This window comes from Passer montanus, unplaced genomic scaffold (assembly GCF_014805655.1).
Source record: "Passer montanus isolate IOZ18808 unplaced genomic scaffold, ASM1480565v1 scaffold141, whole genome shotgun sequence".
NCBI classification, from domain to species: Eukaryota; Metazoa; Chordata; class Aves; order Passeriformes; family Passeridae; genus Passer; species Passer montanus.
Window position 1 is genome coordinate 143,952 of NW_024361053.1, and position 23,126 is coordinate 167,077.

Consider the following 23,126-nt stretch of genomic DNA (forward strand, 5'->3'; position numbering starts at 1 on the left):
AGTATTGATTCCAAGTATTGATTCTGTACATTTTAGCATGCTGGCTGCAGAGTAGAAACAAAACCCAGCACAATCCCCTTCCCTGGGGGGCTTTTTTTTGTACACGTATAGCTTTAGTTTCTTCAAGCAGATAAAAGCCCTTACTAATCAGCAAGTGCTACATTGGGTAAATGTAAACATTACAGATAAGTATTCAGGTGAAATAGTCTTCTTAAATTCTATAAAAATATATTATTCAACCAAAGAGGATTCCCTTCTCTACTCCAATTACACCAATTACACATAACTAACACAGGTGACTTTTTTTTTTTTTTTTTTTTTCACTCCAATTACACATAACTAACACAGGTGACTTTATTTTTTTTGTTTTTTTTACTCTAGTATTTTACTATGAGGGTGGAAGAGGACAGGTCAAAAGACTTCTACAGAGAACAGGTCAGGAATAACACTACTGGCCATGAAGGTGAGTGCAAAGGCAAGAGAGCATGACAAACATCAGAACATGGCAGAAAGATGATAAGAACATCAGGTAAATAGCAAGCACCACCACCAAGAAACTGAATATAAAACCTCAAAAATTACGGTAGACGCCCATTATAGAATAATTTTAATGAACTTGCAAAGACAGTATTTCAGACTAATTTAACCAAGGAAAACTAAATGAAATCTCCCTGAAATAAAATAGGCTATACAGATGGAAGTCTAGTACTGTGGGTTTTACCTTTGGGAGTTGCAGCCTGCACAAGATTCTATTCTTTCATTACAAATCTGTTGTGTGGGGGGCGGAGGAGGAGTAACTGTGTTACAGGGATAAAAAGAATAGCACAATTGTTGTAAGAACATCTAGTTTTCTCTATGTATTTCTATCCATCACAATCCATCCTGAACTTCACATCTATTTTTTTCTCATTATCTTACCCTATACTATGTCAGGAAAGGATATTTTAATGCTGGGGGGGAAGCACTCCATAGATAAAAGTCCCTGAACAGGACATCACAAATTCATTAGTGAAGATCATTAAACAGCGTTCATTTTAAGCGAACAGAGAAAACAAAGAGAGCTGATCAAGCTCCATCAGGAGAGTGAGGAGGACTGGCAGGAATAGCAGCTGTGCTCGAGCTCAGATTGGATTCGTGTTGGCAGAACTGTGAAATAAAGCCTGCAACATACTGTGCTTTTATGAATCCTACTTTCCCAATAAAAGGCACCCAAGGAATTTAATGCTTATGTTTTGCCTTTCATGGCAGTTTTACTTAGGATGGTTTCTATACAACTAAATTTATAAAAGTCCAAGATGCAATTATTTAGACATGCTGCTCCTTCTAATGGTGCCCTCTAACACGTACACTAACACAGCCTCATTCATCTGAGTATCTCCAAGTGCTTCATAAATGCCAATTGAACAGATGCCACAAATCTGAAAAACATTACTACTGGAAAATTTTCTGCTATCTGACTTGGTTAGAATAGTATGTTTTATTATACAGTAGAAAAGGTCAGTGCAAGGAGAAGTGTCTAGTTTAAGCTATATATCTAACAGCATTTTCCCTGTATCAATTTTAATAATACATTTTTCACAGTCAATTATGCAACAGTTGAGTTCCTCCCTTATAAAGAAAAAAAACCCACTAAAAACTAAATAAGAGTTTCTTAAAAGAAAAAAAAAAAATTATGTGACACATATAACATTAAAACCTAAATTTCAGACAAATACAGAGGTATATTAAAGACACATGAGTATGAACAAAAGTCCTTCTTATTTTCAAAATAAGAAAAACATTTAGGATTACATTTAATAGAAATTTATGCATATTTGATATGCTGGTCAAATGGAAAAGCTTAAGTAATTTCATTTCATTGAATCTCTAATTTCTGGGCATAGAATAGAAAAAAGGAAGAAAAACCTAAAGAAAGAAAGGATGGAGAAATGTGTAGGAAGATCTCAAAGTACATAAATATAGTGTTGTTCTTTGTGTTCCCATGTAGAAAGAAAGTAGGTCACCTATTATACATTACAACAGAGTGATATAAACCAGATTCTTCTGACTACCTTGGTAGGGGCAATGTTTTAGAGTATAACATTACATAATACACTGGTGCCACCACCTCAACCTGCTTTAAATAAGTAACACTTCAGAATTTGTGAAACTGATGAACCAAAACTTTCACAGCTCAGTCTTTCCAACCTGAAACTGGGGCTAGAAACAAAAGCACAAGTCCATAAACTTCAAGATTGCAATACCTTCCTATTCTCTGAGCAGGAATTCAGAGAACTTCTCTACAAATGGGATCACTGCACTTGTGCCTTCTCAAGTGGGATCACTTATGCAGGGAAACCAAGCAGCGTAACTATTTTCCTTCTACAGGTATGTATACCAGTCCTTTTTTTTCATTCACTCTCTTTCTGAACCAACCTCATAACCCTGATTTCTGTGCTACTATAGAACAGTAAACTATTATTTTATAAATCAAGCTTCAAGATCAAAAGGAAAAAGGAAGTGTCATTCACTGCAATTCAGAGGCAGGTGAAAGGGCTGCAGGGTAATGTTCCAAGACAGAAATGCCTTTTCTTTGTGCTTTTCTTAGGTTCTGTCTAAGCAAGCTGCCAATTTATTTAATCCATCCACGAATGAAGGTAAAAAGGATTTGTCCAAGATGACACATAGTTATAAAGTAGAAACTGTAAAACATCTTTGCCTGTTGAACTCCCTTCAAGAATAAAAATAAACTTCTCCAGACTGAAAAATGCTCTAATTGATTCAAAATCCAGCCTGGTTTGTTCAGTCTGAGATCCAGATCACTCTACTCAGAACTCAATGCATAACTAACTGCAAGTGTGGCATAACAGTATGATAGAAACTTTACATAAACATACAGAAAACCCTACCATCCATAAATCTGTTTTATTCACAGGTGCAGAAATCACCAGAAAGAAAATACTTACTTCTAATATTTAGTATTTTACTAGAAAGCCAACATGGAGCTTTACATTTTACCAGAGATAGATGTGTGTGCCTTGGTAATACAGATAGGAGCAGTATTTATTATATTCACAAAGGCAGAATTATAATTTTGTCTCATATCACCATGATCAACTATCAAAACATGTTTTTTTATAAGCATCAGCTTAATGCAGACATCAGTGAAGTCATTCTAGTAGTTATGGTTATATTACCACGATCAACTATCAAAACAGGTTTTTTTATAATAAGCATCAGCTTAATGCAGACATCAGTGAAGTCATTCTAGTAGTTATGGGAACGAGTGCATTAATTAATATTTTTTAATGTATCAAAGATCATATCTAGATTACTAACAGAAAAGAGACCGTAACTTCACCACCATTTCTTAAATTGTGCTTTCTTGAATGTAAGTTCAAGCAAGGAAATCCTAAAAAGAGCCTGAGAAGCTACAATTTTTCAGAAAATTTAAAAAAAACATGCACAACTGCAATGGTTGTGCAACCAATACGCCATGGTTTGCATGAAGAGGTTTTCTTCTTCACGTGTGAGTGAAGTATCACTCTGCAGGCACTGATAAAGGACTACAGTCTACGTTTCAAACAAGTTCATATTTAATGAAAGAAATTTTATGTCACATGCACTGTTAATTTTTTCAATCAATTCTAATTGTAAAAGACCCTTTGAGCAGTGGCAGTATTTCTTTTGCTGACCTTTTCTGCACAAAGGTGATGGGGAACCATGGAGACTTGTATATTTTATTATTATTAAGGGAGAATTACTTCAAATTAGTCTTAGTATATTCTGTTCAAAATCTTGTTGAAATTGCAGTATTTTGAGTCTATCCAGATTACGTTTTTCACAGTAATTTTTCCTCTGGCCTTTAAAGCTATCAATATTTACACAGCCAATGATGCTCAGCTTTAAACAGCTAAGGAAAGGAAAATACTATATTCAGCTGCAATTGCTACAGCCCTTTCTCATGATATTTAAAAATGCATTTGATGCATGAAGCTTGGAAGCAAAATCAGTTTCCCTACTGCTTTTCAATCATCATGCAAGGTTGCAGTTTGTAAAATTGCTCACAAACCACAGAGACTGTATTTTTTAAATAACTTTTAGAAGGTAGCACTTGTCTACAGTTCCCATCTTAAGATCTCACCGCATTTTTGGCTATAATTTTAAGCATTTTTATAAAGGGAAGAAATTGAATACACAGGAACTTGTCTGAGAAACAAATTTACACTCAAAACCAGTGACCACACAAGTCCTGTGAACTGTGTTATAACAGAAATATAATTCTTTGTGTCCTATGTAATACCACTTTAGGATTTTGTCCAATGTTTCATCCATTCCCAGCTGACTAATTATTTTTGCCCCAGTTTTTTTTCCCTTTGACTTATTTCTACCCATGAGTAGTAATGGAGAGTTAGGCAATCTACCTAAGTGGGAGAAGTGAAAAAAAGAACTTTCTTACATCTTCAACTATAAATCCATAATTTCTTTAAACTTTAGGAACTGGTTTGGTTACACAAAGGAAAATTGCAAATCATGAAGAATTTATTCACTGAAAAGGTGGTCAGGCATTGGAACAGGCTGCCCAAGGAGGTGGTAAAACCACAAACCCTGTAAGTGCTCAAGAAACAACCAGACAGACACCACTTAGGGCTACAGTTTAGTTGACATGGTGGTGTTTGGTCAAAGGTTGAACTTGATGACCTTGGAGGTCTTTCCCAACTTTAATGATTCTATGATTCTATTAAAAATATAAAAGAAGACAGGAATGCTATTACTTCATTTGTACAAAAATCTAAATTTATCAGAGATTGGGATTTTAAGTAGATCTGTGTCCATCTTTTCTCCTTCCCAATGCTCACACAGATAATAATACTACTTCTGATACTTTAAAGCAGAATAAATGTTGAAAGAAAAACTTTTGTTAAATGGAAGAGAGGGGGAAAATTATCTCCACTGTCAAAATTAAAAAAACCTGGATCAAAATGTGCATTCAAACTAAAAATGTCCATTCAAACTACAGCTTGAACTGATTTTTCCACTGTCACTGCAGCATGCCCATCCTTGGAAAAAAGGTTATTTTGGAAAGCCTCTGTGTTAAGGGCACATATCCTCAAATTCACCATGCTTTCTTGGTATCTTTTTGGAAGAAGGATTCCACTTTGAAGAATGCACTATGCATTGGAGAATCTCCATTTGAAGATTTCAACAATTACATTGTTTCTGTTGCCAGAAAGAGTGTCATTCATAGCACTTTGGTGAAACAAGCCATTTTTATAACCATTTTATACTTTTTATACATGTACACCCATCCATACAAAATATAACAATGGTACATCTATCACAGGGGTTGTAGAATAACTACTCTGTACACAGTGTTCAGCTGCACATGTCAGGCTCACATGGAGCACTGCTTGTCATGGCAGTGGTGACAGTGGTTTTAATCAAGTCACAGATTTTCTCATGAGCACCAAGAGCTGTCTTGTGCCAGCTGAGTTGGCACCCCAAAATCCCAGGTTTGGTAGAGGACCTGGAACAGTGCTGAGAATGTCTTGGGTGGTGGACACAGGAGGCATTTTGAGTAGCCCTGTACATATCAGCTAAACTGAACAGCAAAGAGGTGGATTTTAATAGTAATTAAAACTATTTGGATATGATTTTCTTCTCCCAGAAGAAGCATAACAGAATTTGCTCATTTAAAGTTCAAATATCATTCAAATATCCAAACAAATAAATAAATTGCTAACTCAGTGGGAATTCAAAAGCCAAAACACAGTCAAAGGAATAAATTTTTCTTTTCAGAGGGTAAAACAATACCTGCCTGGCTGCTTTCTCGAGCCTGTCAAAGAAAGGCTGACCTAATCTGTGACCTGCTCACACTGTTCACTGCTTTGATATCTAACAAGCACTTACTAGACAATAGTAATCAATAGAAACTGGAAGCTATACACTGACCTGTGAATGTGTAGTATTTGTCAAAAGAGAATCCAGCTTCTTGCATTATTCTGCAGGTGCTAAAATTACTTAAGAATAATAAAAGCTCAAGCTACAAAACTCAGCAACATGCACATGCACTTCTAACTGCTACTATTATTCCACTGTGTCAGTAACCAATAATGCTATCCTAGAGTAGAATATTGCTGCCAATTTTACAAGCAAAAAAATAAAAATAGGTTTTTCCAGAATTAAAACTGCATTTCTTTCAATTTATTTATTCATTCATTCAACAGATGCATTAGCCAAGACTCTGCACAAAACCAGAATATTAAATTGTATCAGCTGGATGTATTTCTAACAAGAATCTAAAAAATTAAAAAGATTAGTGATTTGGTGAATTCATTTCTTCAGTATCTACATCTAGCAACTCTCAGCAATCTTCAAATGTACTTTGAAAAATATAGATGCCTCCAGGCTAGCACAGAAAGAAAAACTTTGCATCGTAATCACAGTTTTAAACAAAGATTTAAAATTACAGATTAGCAATTTTATGTGGACTCTCTACAATCCACAGTTCCCTCTGCAGCTGCTGGTTCATGGAATTTTTGGGATCAATCCCATTTCCATTCTCATTTCCTTGTGTTGTGGATCAAATCTACTCAAGGCAATTTTGTGCCCAGCTGATCACAGGACGCCATTCAGCCAACTGCCATACATGGCAATTGTACCCAGCAGAATTATATTGTGGTACCAAAAAAGTGAAGAATTGATATTGCCGAAGAATTTTTTCAAAACACCCAAAGCTTAAAGCAGGGTTACAAGTCGAGCTCTTAGCAGCTTCGTACAAAAGCGACCATGAAATTCAACACCCAACATTTTGTCTATTTATAGCAAAAGATCATTAAGAAAACGAAGAAAGCCTATATAAATAAATCTGAAGAGCAGCTCAGTCACCCTAGCAGCAATTCTCACCATCTCCCTGTCCTTGTGTGTGACTCCTTTAGTTCTCATCAAATATTCATGCAACTAACTCCACGCCTGGCTCATCCTCAATAGATGTCTTTTCTTCTTCCTTCTGCCACGTCACGCACACGTAAGGTAGCACTGGGAAGAATGAGAGAAGGGGAAATGCACCAATACAAGGCACCTAATATATTAATGACAGTTTCTTCTCAGTATGGCAGAACTCAAAGTACCACGCATAAAAACATGATGTCCAGTTTGTTCTACTCATAATATTGATTTGTTTAACTGTCATTAAACAGCATGGTACTGCTTGTTATAGGTTTTATTTATGAATCATCTTTACACTTAATTTAACCTCCTAGTTGATGTCGCAAGCAACAACTTCTCAGTGTCAAATTACAGGTGAAACAGTTTTGCATTTTTGCCCTGTGTTTAACAATCTTCTATGCATGCTGCTCTTTCCTTAGAGATGGGGGGGTATTTAATTTTCAAAAGATTGATTATGAAGTAGAGAGTTCTATAGTGTTTCATCAATACATTTTTTTAAATCTCATTAATTATTTGCATCTTCTGAAGGTTTGTTTTGCTCCCCCACCCCTCTTCCAATGCAGTTGAGGGCTTAAAGCAATTTAGATAAAAGTAAAGTTAGTGCAAGAAATAATTTATATTCTGACTTTGCCAATACATTACTTTACTTTAGAAAAAAAAATAAATTCATGTATTGAGAGATAGATACATGAACTATTTTTTCCACTCAAACCCCAATTCTCTCCTTACTACTCCAAAACATTTCCTTGGTTTAACTTTGTCAAGTCTAGTTAGTCATTAAAAATCTGTGCTTAAAGATCTGCAAAGAGAATAAATGTGGAAAATTTCTACAGTCCATGCATTCTTCAAAAAGAAATTGATTTTGTATTACAGAGACTGGACAGATTAATGAAATACAGACAGCCTTTCCAGATCTGCACTAGGCATCTAGGACATAACCAAACTGTTGTTCTACAAAACACAATAATGTCCATGGTCATGGACATTGCACAACAAGCTAAAATCCTTAGTTTAAATGTTAATCCATACTATCTCTAACTGTCCATATAAATTCACTCTAGATTAAGGGTACTGAATACAAACTAAAACTCTGTCTAGTATCAATCTTTATTGTCCCAAGGTATACTGTAATAACTGCTTTGCCTACAGGCTTCAAGATTACTGAGAGTGGCTTTTATACTCTCACAAATGCTATCAACACAGCCTGCAACATTTATCAAGGTTTGCACTCAACCAACATTTCAAGAGCCACTGAGTTCTTACATACAGATACACCCAAACAGCATAGGAAAATCCCTGTTGAAGTATTCTAGCCTAGACCTGTATTGCTTATTGAGATAATGCCAGCTTCAAGATTTCAGAGTGGGAGTATTAAACAGGGTATTAGCAAGAGTCAAATAAACAGGTAGATGCCTAGAATTTTTTGATGGTGGCAAACAAAATAGGTTTCAGAAGAATATATACAAAATTTGCAGGGAAAAAAAACAACTGGCCTTGGGGGAACAGAGCACACCGAGTTTTCCTTTTACTACAACAGCAAGGCCTCAGAAAAGGTATTACAACATAAAGCAACTTCAAAGAAAAACACTTCAAGCCTAACGACCAGCAAGTTTAAAGTAGTAACCACTTTCAAAGGGCAGGCTCTCCTTTCCTTTCATTCTTTCCTCGCATTAAAACCAATTTGCTTGATTAATAATGTTCTCCATATTCAGCCGTCTCTCAGAGGGAATAAATTCTTACTGGGCACCATATCTACTGTGGAAAGAATGAGAACTATAAAGGACCTCTACTTGTGTCAGAAAGGCAATTTCTCTTTTAGAAAGGCAGCATGGTAACAGGCAGTCAGTGTGTAATAACTCACAAGGTTTTCCTCTTGATGGGCTGTTGCTGTTGCTATTCTTCGTCTTCCACATTTCCTCCAGGAGCTCCTAACCCAAGGTATTATTTTGCAGAGCTGCTAGCCTACCTAGAAATAGTGAAGTCTCTCACTTTACAAAGTACCAGAAATAATGCACATAACATTTTTCCTTTTTCCTATTCCAACTACACTTCATAGCTCCTACCTCTGCAACTCCTGCTACCTATATGTTTTAATTGATTACGTAGATCATCAGTGAAGGCTGCTGAAGAATTGACAAGCTTTTTCTCCATAAACCTGTATTTGCTCATCATCCATCAGTGCAATAAAAATGTTTTGAACAACCATTTTAAATTTCTCAAGATTTTATTGGTAAAATAAAACATTAGGCTTCAAGCCTAATGACTGCAAAACCAGCTCCAGGCATCAACCATATACAATGCAAAACAATATTCCCTTCCTCAGACATACCACTGACACTACTGCTCTCAGCCTTCTCCTAAAAAACAGCAAATGAAAGCATTTTTCATACAAGCTGTGGTTTTCTTCGGTATTACAGTAAGTGATTTCAAAGACAACAATTATGCAGTGAGGTTAAAAATACTTTAGAAGATGGAAAAAAACTGAAACTATGGTTTAGGCACAAAAATCCTTGATATTTGAGAGCTTCACAGATAAAATTAGTTCTTCATATGCAAGCGTATGCATGCATTTTAACTCAGTTTAGGTATTTATTTTAGATTCTACAGCTACAATAGATATGTTTTAAAAAAAAAAGAAAATATGAAGGGGTTTATATTTCTCTTTCATTTATCCACTTAAGAAAGTAAGAGATGTTTTTCAATAATCAATAAAAAATTAAACTACATTATGGATACAAATTATGAAAATGAATGAACCCAAACAACAGAGGAAGAACGAAAATAAACTGAATATGATACCAACACAAATCTAAATTTAGATCAACATGCACATCAATCAAATGAATTTTTTTTAGTAGAGGAAATGTGAAGCCAACACACTGTACTAAATTAGTTCAATTTCCATGTTATTATGCATTTATCATTATAGCTTATTAAACTATTTAAACTTCTCTCACATGTCTTTTTATGGCACTACATAAACAGATTTTCTATCAGTTTCCCTGAACAACCTTATAAAAACAACTGCAGAACCAAGGTGGCAAAGAGGGAACAGCAGAGTAATTTTTCATTTAAAAAATCAGAAAAGAAAATGTACTGTATATAATTTTTCAGATTTTGAGAATTTAATTTGTGGAAAATCACCACTGTCAGACTGATGAGGAGAACTTCCTACATTTGAACCGAACAAAACAGAGGCTGACATCATTTTAACTGCTTATATCAGGCATTCACAACAAGGGGGAGAGTCTAACTACTGCCCTTAGGTTTTATTTTGTTGCCTGAAGAAGGCAAAGTATGTTCTTGTCACATGCAGCATCACTGAACTTTGATTTTAAGGGTAGTAAGCCAACTGGTTCCTTTTCACACACTTTTTGTAGTCTTTCCAAACTGAATCAGCCAAGCTGATCAATAGTGACACATACGAAGTCACCCTTGTGGTAACACTTACACTGTTGTGTTAGTCTTAAAAAAATTGAAGGGACACGACTGTTGATACCTATTCATGTTGTGTTCACTCTTTACTTACAGGGCAATTAAGATCCTAACATTTGTCTTTTAGTTTCAGCTAGAACAATGCTCACTACTAGGCACACCATGTGAGCACTTTGTCTTAATTAAGAGACAATGGTACTGCCTTTCTAGTTTACAAAATTACTAGAAACAAAGTCTATCCAAGATCTCTGCTGAATAAACACTCTAGAGCAAATCTTCCTGTTTTCTGATTTTGTTTTAAATTAGCAATTCCACTTAAAGGATATTACAGCAGGAAGGTCCGTAACCAAACCCCTGCATGAGGGGATTGTAACAGGGCAGCTAGTGCTGCTCCTGCTGCTGCCCATCCTGCATACCTGGCTACTCACGACTTTCACAACAAGGATATCTGACAAAGAATCCTGAACCAGATCCTAAAGCTTCAACCCTGCATGTTAACTTCAGCTGCCTCCCAGTCCAAAGCAACATAATCAGCCAGGCAGAACACTTCCTGACAGGTCTACACTGAGGCTGCTGTGCAATGCACAAACACAGAGCTGCCAGGAGCTGGGACTTGGAGGTGCTGGGCAACACAGCCAACCAGCAGCAGGAACAGCAGTGAAAACTTCCTCCAACATACAAAATACCTTCATGAAAGAAAGGTAAGCAATCCAAAGGGACTTCAAACTATAAGGCAGTATTTCCTCATTCTACAGCCACACAGCATCAGGACTCCAGCTCCAGAACATTTCAGCTGCTATGCTAAACCACGCTGTAACTTTGGGAACAAATGTTCTTTCAGGCACAAGGCTCACACAATACGAGCAGGTGCCTTTTTTATTTGTAGATTCAAAGCAATACAAAAGATATGATGTCAGAATTCCAAAAGCCTTTCCATAATAATGAAAATCCTCACTAAAATTCAGTAACAATTATCAACTTAGAACTACTAATATTTTACAAAAGCAGAAACCTCTCAAGTTCTCAGAATAGTCAAAGCACAATTGTAATGAAGGAGAAACCAAATTCATAGCAATATTACAATTTTTAAAGAAAAATGAAAAAATATCTTTAAATTTATAGTCATTAATTAAACTTTTGCCAAAAACTACTACAACATATAGCACCACTTATTATGAATGTTTATACTATAGGACAAACTACTTCCATGGAGAAAAGCCACAGTGAGACTGATGTTATTTAAATTGCTATTAAATTTACCAGCCATACCTCCCTCCTGAGCATAACTGACACTGCTTTTTTTCCTTTCCACTAAAACGTTTAAATGATTGTGCAATAATGCACTAGGACCATGATTTAGCTGTACCACTTAACCAAATTTATTGTTATGATACAAAAAGGATGCTTTCCCTACATCTGAGTGATAGCCAGCAATGGTTTTGCAATTCTTCAGTATCACCTCACTGTGCAAAACTAAAACCAGATACATGTTTGATATTAATAGCTAAAGGGCATTCTCTAACTTACACATTTCCTCATGAGTACAGAACCTTCCAGTGCTGAAAAGGTCAACAGTTGTTCTAACATGGAATACTACTGAACAAATAATCTATGCCTAATAGTTATACAAACCCAAAGGAATCTTATAAGACATTCTTATTCCATGGCAAATGTAGTTAATTTTTCCACACTTAAGCTGCTATGCTATCATTCACTCTGAAACTTGAAAATTAATACGTACATATTATATATAAAAATACATAAACATGTAATATATATATATATATACACACTATACTATTATATATATATCATTTATATATTATCTGTTCTATACCTATTTTAAAATACTTGTCTTTGTGCTGCTTCCAAAGGTCTTCATCTTTGTAAATACAAGAGGAAGCACAGTGAAACAACATACAATTAATCTGGAAAATTCAGATTTTTCCAGGGATGTAATTCTACAGGAGCAAAACCGAGAACAATGTCCCATGTGCATGACTTTTCTGTCAAGGGAAACATGAATGTTAGAAAAGTGGGAAAAAAACCCTTGCAAAACCCAACCTAAATAAGTCATTACAAAAATAACAAAACAAAGCAAGATGGCAATCAATAGTAAGGGAGAAAAGGAAATAAACTTTAAGGGTAAGACACTGAATGGAAAATTCATTTTTTGGATGTCAGTCCTTGCTGCAGAAAAGGAATAATAGCCTTAGAGCAATTCTCTATAGATTAAAGAAATGAGAATAAAGTACTTGAGCCAAAGGAAGAAAAGACCATGTTACCATCCGAGTCAGAATGGTACTATGTACAAATTTTAACAGAATTTTTATCATCTATTCAGCATATCACTCTTAAATAATAATAAAAACCTTTATGACAAGATCTTGTGTATGGGTCAAGAGTCAACATTTACATAAAAGCATGCTACAGCATGATCCAGACCAGCAAGCTGTAATTTCAGTATCAGGTAGAAAGCAGAACACAAATTCAGCGTAACAAGGGCACATCAGTACAACTCCCAGATTTAAACAGCTATTATCCATTGCTTCTTTTTCCTGGATACTGTAGAAGTTACTGGATTTTCAACAATATTCTAACAAAATTGTTTGCAACTGACTATTGAGGAAACTGAGATACAACAAGGTAAGAGACAAATTTAGGTACAGATCACAAACTTCTAGAACAAATACAAATCACAAAATATTCAGAAGAGCTAGGTTAGAATTGTGCATGACACTCCTCAGAGTAGGTAAATGAAAGGTACAGAGGAGCTATCTAGCTGGAACTGTGTAGATGCACCATGTAAATAATGCTGAACAACAATCCCAGGGCAGAATATCCAAAACCACCCAACATTCATTTTCTAAAGCAACTTGAGCTATAAAGACACTATCTGGCACTAAAAAAATTGTATGAGTTAGGATCTCAAGTCTCTTGCTAATATGAAAACAGATGACATTTTTAGACCCAGACGCAGTAAAATTCTAAATAGTCACTAAATGAGCAGCAAGATTCAGACTAGGAAACAAGATGTGCAGTACGAAGAAAAAGTGTTGCTGAAGCATTCAGGATGAAAAAAAGAATAATGCAGAGAACAAGGGAAGTGAGCAGACACAGTCTCACAACTGTGCCAATAAGTATCTTCATGAAGATCCATGACATCTGGATCTTAAAATAGTCTGCAGTAGGTTTATGTAAAGTTAAACTCTAAAACACATTAAAAGAATTTTACAACTCCAAAACCAAGGTCTCTGATAGAAAAACATTAGAACTGAGTACTTCATTTGGCCCTGTTCAATCTTTTGAGCCTAATGAGTCTTTTTAAACTAACTAAGCTTATTTAAAGTACTGCAGTTCAAAAAACTGATTCAGGGTGATCTTATAAACTCAACAGCAGAGCTTTGACCTTCAGATCTAGAGATGACCTACCACGGTTTGGGAATGCAGTAACAGTCAATGTTGGGACATTACTTCTCTGTATAGAAAGCAAGACATTAGACAAAAGACAGAAGAGGATCAAAAAATACACTACAACTTGCAAATTTCTGGACTTCCTCCTCTCAGCAAACCAGAAAAATATATTCTCACATACAACTATGACTTCTGAATTGAATTTAGAGAAGTACTACAGGGGTGTGTGTTATGGCAACTGCCATTATCTCTACCCCTGTGCATCCAGTGTCCCTTCACATGCACATGCCTCTACAACCTTGTGCTCCACTCTGATTCAAGCTCCTGCCTCTCTGCATTTCTTTTTCCCCCCACATGAGACCCAGCAGCCTCAGCCCTGCACAGTCTATTCTCTGTTACCATCTGGATCCCCCTCTCCCCTTGTGGTGCCATTCTCAATCCTAAGACCCCTTATCATCAGTCTCCTGGTTTAGGACTCCTGCTGTTCCCTGATACTTCTACCTTCTCATTACCTTTTCACCCTACTTTTCACTACCCTAAATGCCAAAATACCAGTCAAATTCTTTCTCCCATCTGTACTGATATAGAAACAGGTATAAGAACAGCACATTTTCTGTTTATGCTGGGTGCCTGCACATGGCTCCTTTTGCCCACTCTTCCCTATCTACCCTTTGAGGATGAAGTCATCTGTTCACACCATCTTAACTAGCATCTGCACAGCAATGGCTTATAAGCATGTCTATCCATCCACCTACTCCTGATTGCCTCCATATGGTACTGCTTCTTTTCCTGATTTTGTCTCCAGAAAACTTAAGCTTAATATATGTTCACAACTCAGCTCCTTATCACTCCTCTCAAACACTTTTTGCAGATAAAACTTCTGCCAATATCACCTCCTGTCATATAGGTAGTCTTTTGTGACCCCTTTGCCTGCATTTGAACCATATATTCATGATATACCCAAAATCCTGTTACAATCTTCCTCCGTGTGTACATCTTTTTCTAACAGTACAGCTCATCCAATACCTCCATCTTTGTTCAGGCACATACTGAAGAATTAGAAAGGGAGATGGAGATTCATCTGTTTAAATTTAGACAGGCTTCCTTACTTATCCTTAGTCATACTGAAAAGTAAAGCAAGTAAATCTCTTTAATATATTAGTATTTACGCTTTCATTTCAGGAATCCTCTCTATCACATCACCTTTAAGAGCTATGCTGGTATCATTGGTTTCAAGCTCTTGGGAGGCAGATGATACAGAGACAGCTCAAAGGGCTCAATCAGCTGCTACTCAGCATAGCCAGCTGGTACCTAGTGATCTCTGTTCAAAGTTTCTGCAATCTTTATTTACATTGTTTCTGAATGCAAAGGAGTATGGAACAGGAAGCATGGTGGATGGATATGAAGCCATTTTTAAAAATAAATAAAGCACGCTGTTACCTAAAGATAAATAATATATTGGATGTCTGGCTGAAAGAAAAAGTAAAGAAAAGAAATAAAGACATCTGAATTACACAAATGCATTCTTATTCGCATTAACAACCCAAAAACAGAGTACTCCATCAAAATTTGACCTAAACTGCCACCTTAACACAGTTACTTATGTAAGAACTCTACTTTAACATTTAGTACTTTATCACACCTTACCAAAAAAAAACCTTAAAAATCTTTTAAATTACGGTGAAAAAAGCCCCACGTTCATTCGAGGTTATAAACTACCTATAGGGCATTTTATACTCAGATATTCTTAAACTATTTCTTTCAGCAAACCAATTTTGAAAAATATTATTTTGGGGTTTATACTGAAATTATTTCCAAGGTTTATTTAGCACCAGTACTAATTAAAACAGGTATTGTGCTACACTTCTCATTACGCGGTTGTGAGCATTACTTATACCGATAGAGCAGATTCAGAAATAAGTGAGGAAACAAAAAGTGAAAACAAAGACATCCCTTGCAAAGTGAAGGTCAAGAACATCATGCAAGAAAGACATCCTTAGAAAAACCTGTCAAGTCTCTAGCAAAATTCATGTGAAACATGCAAGTTTTTTTAGAAGTTTACATTTCACCAAAATTAATAACCTCCATAAACTATACATAGATTGCACATAGTGATGGATCCTAAAAATATTTTTTTCTGATTATGAATCAACCAAATTATCACGTCTGAATAATTATCAGGGTCTGAATAATCTCGATGCATCCTAGCATAAATTTTCCTAATACATGCGTGTACATCAAGTTATCTTGAATATAACTTATTGCTACAAAACCCAGATGACCACTTACATGTAAACAAGTACGGTGAAATTCAGTGTGGGTTAAAGAGGCAGTATTATTTCAGAATGTTCTTAAGAAAAATCAACCAACCAAAACAAATAAACAAAAAATCAAACACAAAACTCAAACACCTAAAAGGCTCAGAAATTGAAAGTAGGCAAATACAGACTGTTGTAAGCTTTTAAAATAATAATCGTTTAATCCCTTTTTTTTTCCTCAGTGCCATGTGGTTTCCAGTGTACACACAGTAAAGAGTGAAAAGGTAAAAATAAAACAGGCATACCCTTAATATATTCCAGAATTCATAAATCATTTGTAAATTTAGTCCTTTTATAAAAGAATCCTTATATAAATTGGGGGGAGGGAGGGCATCAATCCCATATATGAAGCACAATTAAAGCCCAACATCACTGACCAATCAAAATTAGTGAATGCACTGCATCTCTCTGCAGTGAGGAGAAGCGACAAGGTAGGCTGTCATTCTGCAAAAGCTGCCCATCGCAAGCTTTCCTCTCAGAAGCACTGCTCTTCTTTTTTAGAAAGCCTGAATCTCAGTGGTGTCTCTGGAGACAAGAAGCCTTCAGTATGTTAAATTACTTTCATTATGTATTTTCAGATGCTTATTGATTCTACCGTAGGAAGAGTGGGAGACTGCAGCAGCCTGTAAACCAGAACTAAAGCAATTGTATACATGAGCAGTATGCTGAAACAATGGCACAGTACAGGCACAAATTTTCATTAAGGTCATTTTTTGAAGATATGCTTATTACCCTCTTTCCCTTCTACTCTGCTAACAAGTGAACAAAATGAATCCCTCCAACCTGGAACTGCTTCACCTGCATCGAGAATTTACCAAATCTTTAGTGGAGGTAAGACCTGTTCCTTATTATGATATGCAGAATAAGCAACATTAAACCAAATTAAAAATTGGAGAAAAAAAGGCAAGAAAGCAGATTCAACTTATATTAAGCAGTAATATATTGTTATACTTGAGACCAGGAAATATTTAAATTCTATTTCCCCTTCCCCATTAAAAATATAATGATAGAAAAATGTTATTCTGTATGAAAGTCTTATAGATTATTAAGAACCTGTTTTGTTCGTACAACATGAAGACAGTACAGTTTAAGCTCATACAGTATTGGGGAAAACAACCACATAAAGCAACCGGGAATATGCTTTTCCTCCCTCAGCAGTATTTCCAAATATTGGCAGTTAAATATGTTTCAGATTTATTCAGTTACTCTTCGAAGGATCAGGCAGTCTGTAATTAGTGCATACTTACTGCTTTATGAAGGTTGGCTCATATGACTAATCTCTGATTGCTCAAGAAATCTCCCTTTTTTGTTGTTTTTTTTAAACTTATTTCTTTCGTTATCCTGTACATACAAGCCATTTATTAAAAGCATGGATTTGCTAAACATCTATTTCAAAAAAGGAAAGTATAACAGTGTGCAAATTAAACAGAAGCGTATTTTTTAAAAGGCTCATTAACTCTGTTCAGTTTCTCATTAAAAGACAAGAGAGTTGTATGCATAAACTACCTGCTCACCAGAGCTATAAAACTACATTTTCTAGCTTTAGTCACAGACACTCTGCATCCAACAGTTATTGCTTCTAGACAGGATTTTTTGTAACCTGTACTATCTGGAGAACAGGAAACTTGTCCAAAAAACCTAAATTCAAGAATATGATTTTACTAGCAAATAGAGAGCAGGCAAACTGATTTTCTATGTAATCTATAAGATCCAATTTTAGAGATCCTTTATTCATTAAATAAGTGATATTAGAAAATACATTCTTGCATTACTTTATTTTTGAAATTATAAGCCCTACTTTTAACCTTTTTTTTCCTCCCCTTCACAAGGGCATGCAGCAACTAATTCAGTTTTACTACTGACAATATGAAGAATGCAGTTGACCGGGTATCTTTGTAGCTGTATGACCTACGAGCAGCAGGATGCATCCCTAAAATGTATTCTTATGACATAAAGGATTTAAAAACAAAACATGGAACACACTTGCATTACCATTTATGTGCATGACACTTCAACAATATACATGGAAGACTAACACATCTGCTCAGATTTTCATTAAAAGAAGAGTGCAATGATTGATTCTTAAAATGGTGAGCATTTCTTAAAGAGGGATTTATAATTTAAAACCAGAATTGTGGAAACTACTGATGCATGAAGAGACAATGAAACATGAAATCCCAAAAGGAGAATATGCATACTTCATCAGCAAGCTGAATAAAGGTTTAACCAAGCTTTTTCTATACTACTCATTAAATAACTTACTTGTCATAATGACTAATGGATATTTTTCTCTCAATTTTATGATGTTATGTATTCTCCTTAAATCAAAATAAACCAAATTAGGTAACCCATGGTTACTCTCAAAGCACATGAACTGGATTTTATGATGTATAGCAACTTCTTTCACTAAGCCATCACTCAAAAGTAATGAGCAGGAATATTACAGAAAGAAATACGCAACCACAAACTAAGGATGTCTACACACACTCTGAAAACAGAGATCAGAAAATATTGTTCTTTAAACCTGGAAAATAAAAACAGGCTTCTACAAAATGCAACAGGGGAAGGAAATTAACATCACTTAAAAGAAGGTTTATTTGTTATTGCTGGCTTGAAACTCAGAACAGACACACAGAATATGCCCTGGTCTGTAGAAGTATCTGAGGCAATTAAGAAGTCCCCATGTTTAATCAGAACTTTTTGCTGCTGAACTGCAGGAACAAAAAAAAAGGAAAACAAAAAAAACCCTGCAAGAAATGAAATAAGAGCTCAGCTACCACTTGATTTCCAGGTTACAGTGCGTGTCAGAAATGTCTCAGTGACAGCATGTGTCAGCTTCTGCCCAGCTGCTGCCACGCTGTGCCAGGCCCCTGAGGCACAGGGAACAGGTAGGTGCCCCGGCACTGCCCGCGGTGCTGGCTGAGCCAGCTCCTGTCCACACAGCTCTGCCTCCCCAAACCCAGGCAGTGCATCAGCGAGGTGATGCTTAATCTATTCATGGCAACCTCATAACACTTCTGAGGTTCTCTGTTTTCACAAAATCTCGGCTGCTATAATGTTAGGGAGAGACTGTCATTTGTTTTAGCAGATCTGCTTTTGATTTCTTCCTGGCTTTTGCTAATACAAAAGAAGTTCATTTATTCAACAATGCATTTGGAATGGTTTCTTGAAACCCATTCACAGCCAGGACAGCATGCAAGAGGAGATCATATCCCTGAGGGTTAATGTAAGACAGATAGAGGTTGCCTGCATTAGAAATGAAACAAAGCTTTTGAAATATTTCTTGTTTCATTTCACACCTGAGAGTAATACGTTCTAATTTACATCTTCTTTATTTAAGAGGTACATGTGAAATAGCTGTTGAAGAATACCAAGAATTTTCATCATACAATTTGCAATTAATAGTATTGTTCAACTGAGGCTTTTCAGAACTGCAGATGAAATCTATTTGCATACTGTATCCCAAGTGTGCTTAATTCATACTTTCATTTTAAAAGAGCTCAATTTTGTTCACCTTAGTGCTATCCATTTTAATATGTTCAGAATAGAACAAAGGTCGACATTCAATTTATTTTCATGCCAAATACGTCCCCTCTTAAATTTAAAGCTACCTAGAAAAAAATCCCTCCAGTATCATAACAAGAAATTGAATAACCTCTCTTTTATTTATTCAATCAATTACAAACTCAAGAGCTGGCTGACGATATAAATCATACAAACATCAGGTATTACATGCAGATGCTATATTTAGAACTTACCCGCATGTGTAAAACTAAGCAGATGAGACACAAAACAAAAAATCTGCTAGATAAAATAAATACCTTTTTGATCCTTACTTATTCCTAAGAGAAACATGCTATGTATATAAAACTGCTTGGTCTGATTGCAGTTTGTATTTAAAAAAAAAAAAAAAAAAAAAAAAAAAAAATGAGACCCAAAAAATCTGCTAGATAAAATAAATACCTTTTTGATCCTTACTTATTCCTAAGAGAAACATGCTACGTATATAAATCTGCTTGGTCTGATTGCAGTTTGTATTAAAAAAAAAACAAAAAAAAAACAAAAAAAACCCACCAAAATCAAAACCTGAAAGAGACAATTTTCTTTTTAAATATTCTTTGCTGAAATTATTCCCCCTTAAATATATTCTGGAATAAAATTAAATACTCTTCCATTCCATGTAGGCATAGATTTCTTAAAGAACTGAAAATTCCAATCAGAAAAAGGAAATGTAGTATTTTGTAATAAACTCAATTTCCCAAATCCACATAAGTTTTGCATTTAAAATTATATACCCTTATATAAAGTTGTTGTAGTGGCAAGCATCATACACATAAATGCACAGAAGATTAAAATGAACAGGAGGTTTAAACACTGTAAAAATCTGGTAAATTGCAGAACGTCACATTTCAGTCCACAGCATTACTGTAAACCTTACAAGAAAGAGGTGGATAAATTGGCAAAAATAATTTAAATATCCTTTTTACGATATATAAGCCACAGTGTTCCATGTTCCTATCACTTCTTTTTCCACAAGAGCTTTTTAAAATGATCTTGATCACTAATTTGTTAATACTTAACAACATTCTTCTAAAATGACCCTCAAAGCAATACAAAAGCTATGCACAAAGTATGGTTTATTCAACAAATGAGCCCTTTGTTAAAAACCACATCACTATAAACAAAGGCTTGCCTCCCTAAGTGGAAGCTTTTCACTATTTTTTCTTCTTTCAAACAAATCCTGCTTTCTTTCAAAAAGCAAAGACCTTATTCTAGATCTTCAGGCTTTTGAGTCCATGCCAATTAAAGCTCTAAATATTCTGTAAATTAAGAGTTTGGTAAGAATATTGCTTTTCCTCCCTCCTCCTTCCCCAGCATTAATCTACAGTAAGTGTTAAAAAAAGAAATCATATAGTTCCATATTTTATTTCACCTTTCAGGAGAAAAACCAGCTGCAACAAAAGAATGTGTTTGTCCCCCATTCTGGAAGTCAACATGCAGTCCGAATCTAACATTACAGTTCGAGATGCCATTGATGACATCGATACCAACATGTACCAACCACTGTCATACCCATTAAGCTTTCAAGTTTCTCTCACTGGATTTTTGATGTTAGAAATTGTTTTGGGACTTGGCAGCAACCTCACCGTGCTGGTACTTTACTGTATGAAATCCAACTTAATCAATTCTGTCAGTAACATAATTACAATGAACCTTCATGTACTTGATGTAATAATTTGTGTGGGATGTATTCCTCTAACTATAGTTATCCTTCTGCTTTCACTGGAGAGTAACACTGCTCTCATCTGCTGCTTCCATGAGGCTTGTGTCTCTTTTGCAAGCGTTTCAACTGCAATCAACGTCTTCGCTATCACGCTGGACCGATACGACATCTCCGTAAAACCTGCTAATCGAATCCTGACCATGGGAAGGGCTGTGATATTAATGACATCAATATGGATCATTTCACTTTTTTCCTTCCTGATTCCTTTCATTGAAGTCAACTTTTTCAGTCTTCAAAGTGCAAGCACTTGGGAAAATAAGACACTTCTGTGCGTGAGTACAAATGAGTACCACACTGAGCTAGGAATGTACTACCACATTCTCGTTCAGATCCCAATATTTTTCTTCACTGTTATAGTAATGCTAATTACATACACCAAAATACTCCAGGCCCTAAATATTCGGATTGGTACAAGATTTACAACGGGACAAAAGAAGAAAAACAGAAAGAAAAAAACTATTTCTTTGACCACGCAGCACGAGACTACGGATGTGTCCCACAGCAGTGCAGGAAAAAACGTCGTCTTTGGTGTAAGGACTTCAGTGTCGGTCATAATTGCTCTGCGCCGAGCTGTGAAACGGCACCGGGAGCGACGAGAACGGCAAAAGAGAGTCTTCAGAATGTCCCTCCTGATTATCTCAACCTTCCTTCTCTGCTGGACACCCATCTCTGTTTTAAACACCACTATCTTATGTTTGGGCCCAAGTGACCTTTTGGTAAAGTTGAGATTATGTTTTCTAGTAATGGCATATGGAACAACTATATTTCACCCTCTACTTTACGCATTCACGAGGCAAAAGTTTCAGAAAGTTCTGAAAAGTAAGATGAAAAAGCGAGTTGTTTCAATAGTGGAAGCAGATCCCCTGCCAAATAACGCTGTAATACACAACTCATGGATAGAGCCTAAAAGGAACAAAAAGATTACCTTTGAAGACAGCGAAGTAAGACAGAAATGTTTAGTACCTCAGGTTGTCACTGACTAGATTTCAGTATTCACCAAAACACATCAAACGGAATATTTGAACAAATTGTAAAAAAAAATACTGCCAAATAAGAAAAACTTTTTTAACTATTGGCGAGACTGTATATTTTCAATATATATGTCAAATAGAGTAGGCCTTGTATATTCAATTTCTTCATTATGTAAGATATATGTTGCATGGCTGTTTGTTAGCGTAACACCATGTGTATATTTGTCAAAAATATTCAAGTCCTCTTTTTTTAGAAAATAAATAGCCTTAAAGAAGTGCAAACTTTTAAAAATATTTGTATGGCTCAGTTTCTCTGTAAATATAAAAGAATTTTTAAGCAAAAATTGCACTTGGGAATACTTTTCTATAGCACAAATTCACCATTTTGTACTATACAGTGTTTTAAAATTTAATTCATAAACAATATTGATCAGAGTATTCTGAATATTATGCAGCTACAACCTGTATGCATTTTGACCTCATTTTTAGATATTCCACTTATTTCAGTCTTCTCCAGCAGGAGACTACCATGCACAGAAAAACCCATTTACATTATGTCCTTCAGTGAATGGTTCAGAAACTTTTGATATGGGGAAAAAAATTCATGCTGTCCATTCATGTCCAAAAATTGACAGCACACTTAGGAAAAGTAAAAAGTTTTGCATATACAATCTCAGATCCACAATATCTACATGGAAAATACACAACTTTGAATAATTACAAAGGACAGGGCAGGGGTAAAAGGCTAAATGAACGAAAAAAGCATGGACGAGAAAA

The 23,126-nt window shown here is 35.5% G+C and overlaps 2 protein-coding genes across 6 annotated transcripts in view; one reads left to right on the forward strand and one right to left on the reverse strand.

The window, feature by feature from the left end:
- Window positions 1-23,126, reverse strand: part of COG5 (component of oligomeric golgi complex 5) — a 172,895-nt gene that overhangs the window by 121,589 nt on the left and 28,180 nt on the right. The gene's annotated exons all lie outside the window — the stretch shown is intronic.
- GPR22 (G protein-coupled receptor 22) lies at window positions 10,975-22,631 on the forward strand. 5 transcript variants are annotated; one of them, XM_039700533.1, is made up of 5 exons: window positions 10,975-11,063; window positions 16,277-16,318; window positions 16,673-16,925; window positions 17,924-18,982; window positions 21,035-22,631. In XM_039700533.1, exon 5 carries the CDS (start codon window positions 21,060-21,062, stop codon window positions 22,359-22,361), a length of 1,302 nt encoding a protein of 433 aa, XP_039556467.1. In that variant the 5' UTR covers window positions 10,975-11,063; window positions 16,277-16,318; window positions 16,673-16,925; window positions 17,924-18,982; window positions 21,035-21,059; the 3' UTR covers window positions 22,362-22,631. The 5 variants fall into 5 exon arrangements, with proteins under 5 accessions (XP_039556467.1, XP_039556471.1, XP_039556469.1 ...); XM_039700535.1 differs by lacking the exons at window positions 10,975-11,063; window positions 16,277-16,318 and adding an exon at window positions 16,493-16,525; XM_039700537.1 differs by lacking the exons at window positions 10,975-11,063; window positions 16,277-16,318; window positions 17,924-18,982 and adding an exon at window positions 16,483-16,525.

Excerpts from the sequence above, each read along its gene's own strand:
- GPR22 (XM_039700533.1), top strand. The coding sequence starts at position 21,060 with ATGTGTTTGTCCCCCATTCTGGAAGTCAACATGCAGTCCGAATCTAAC.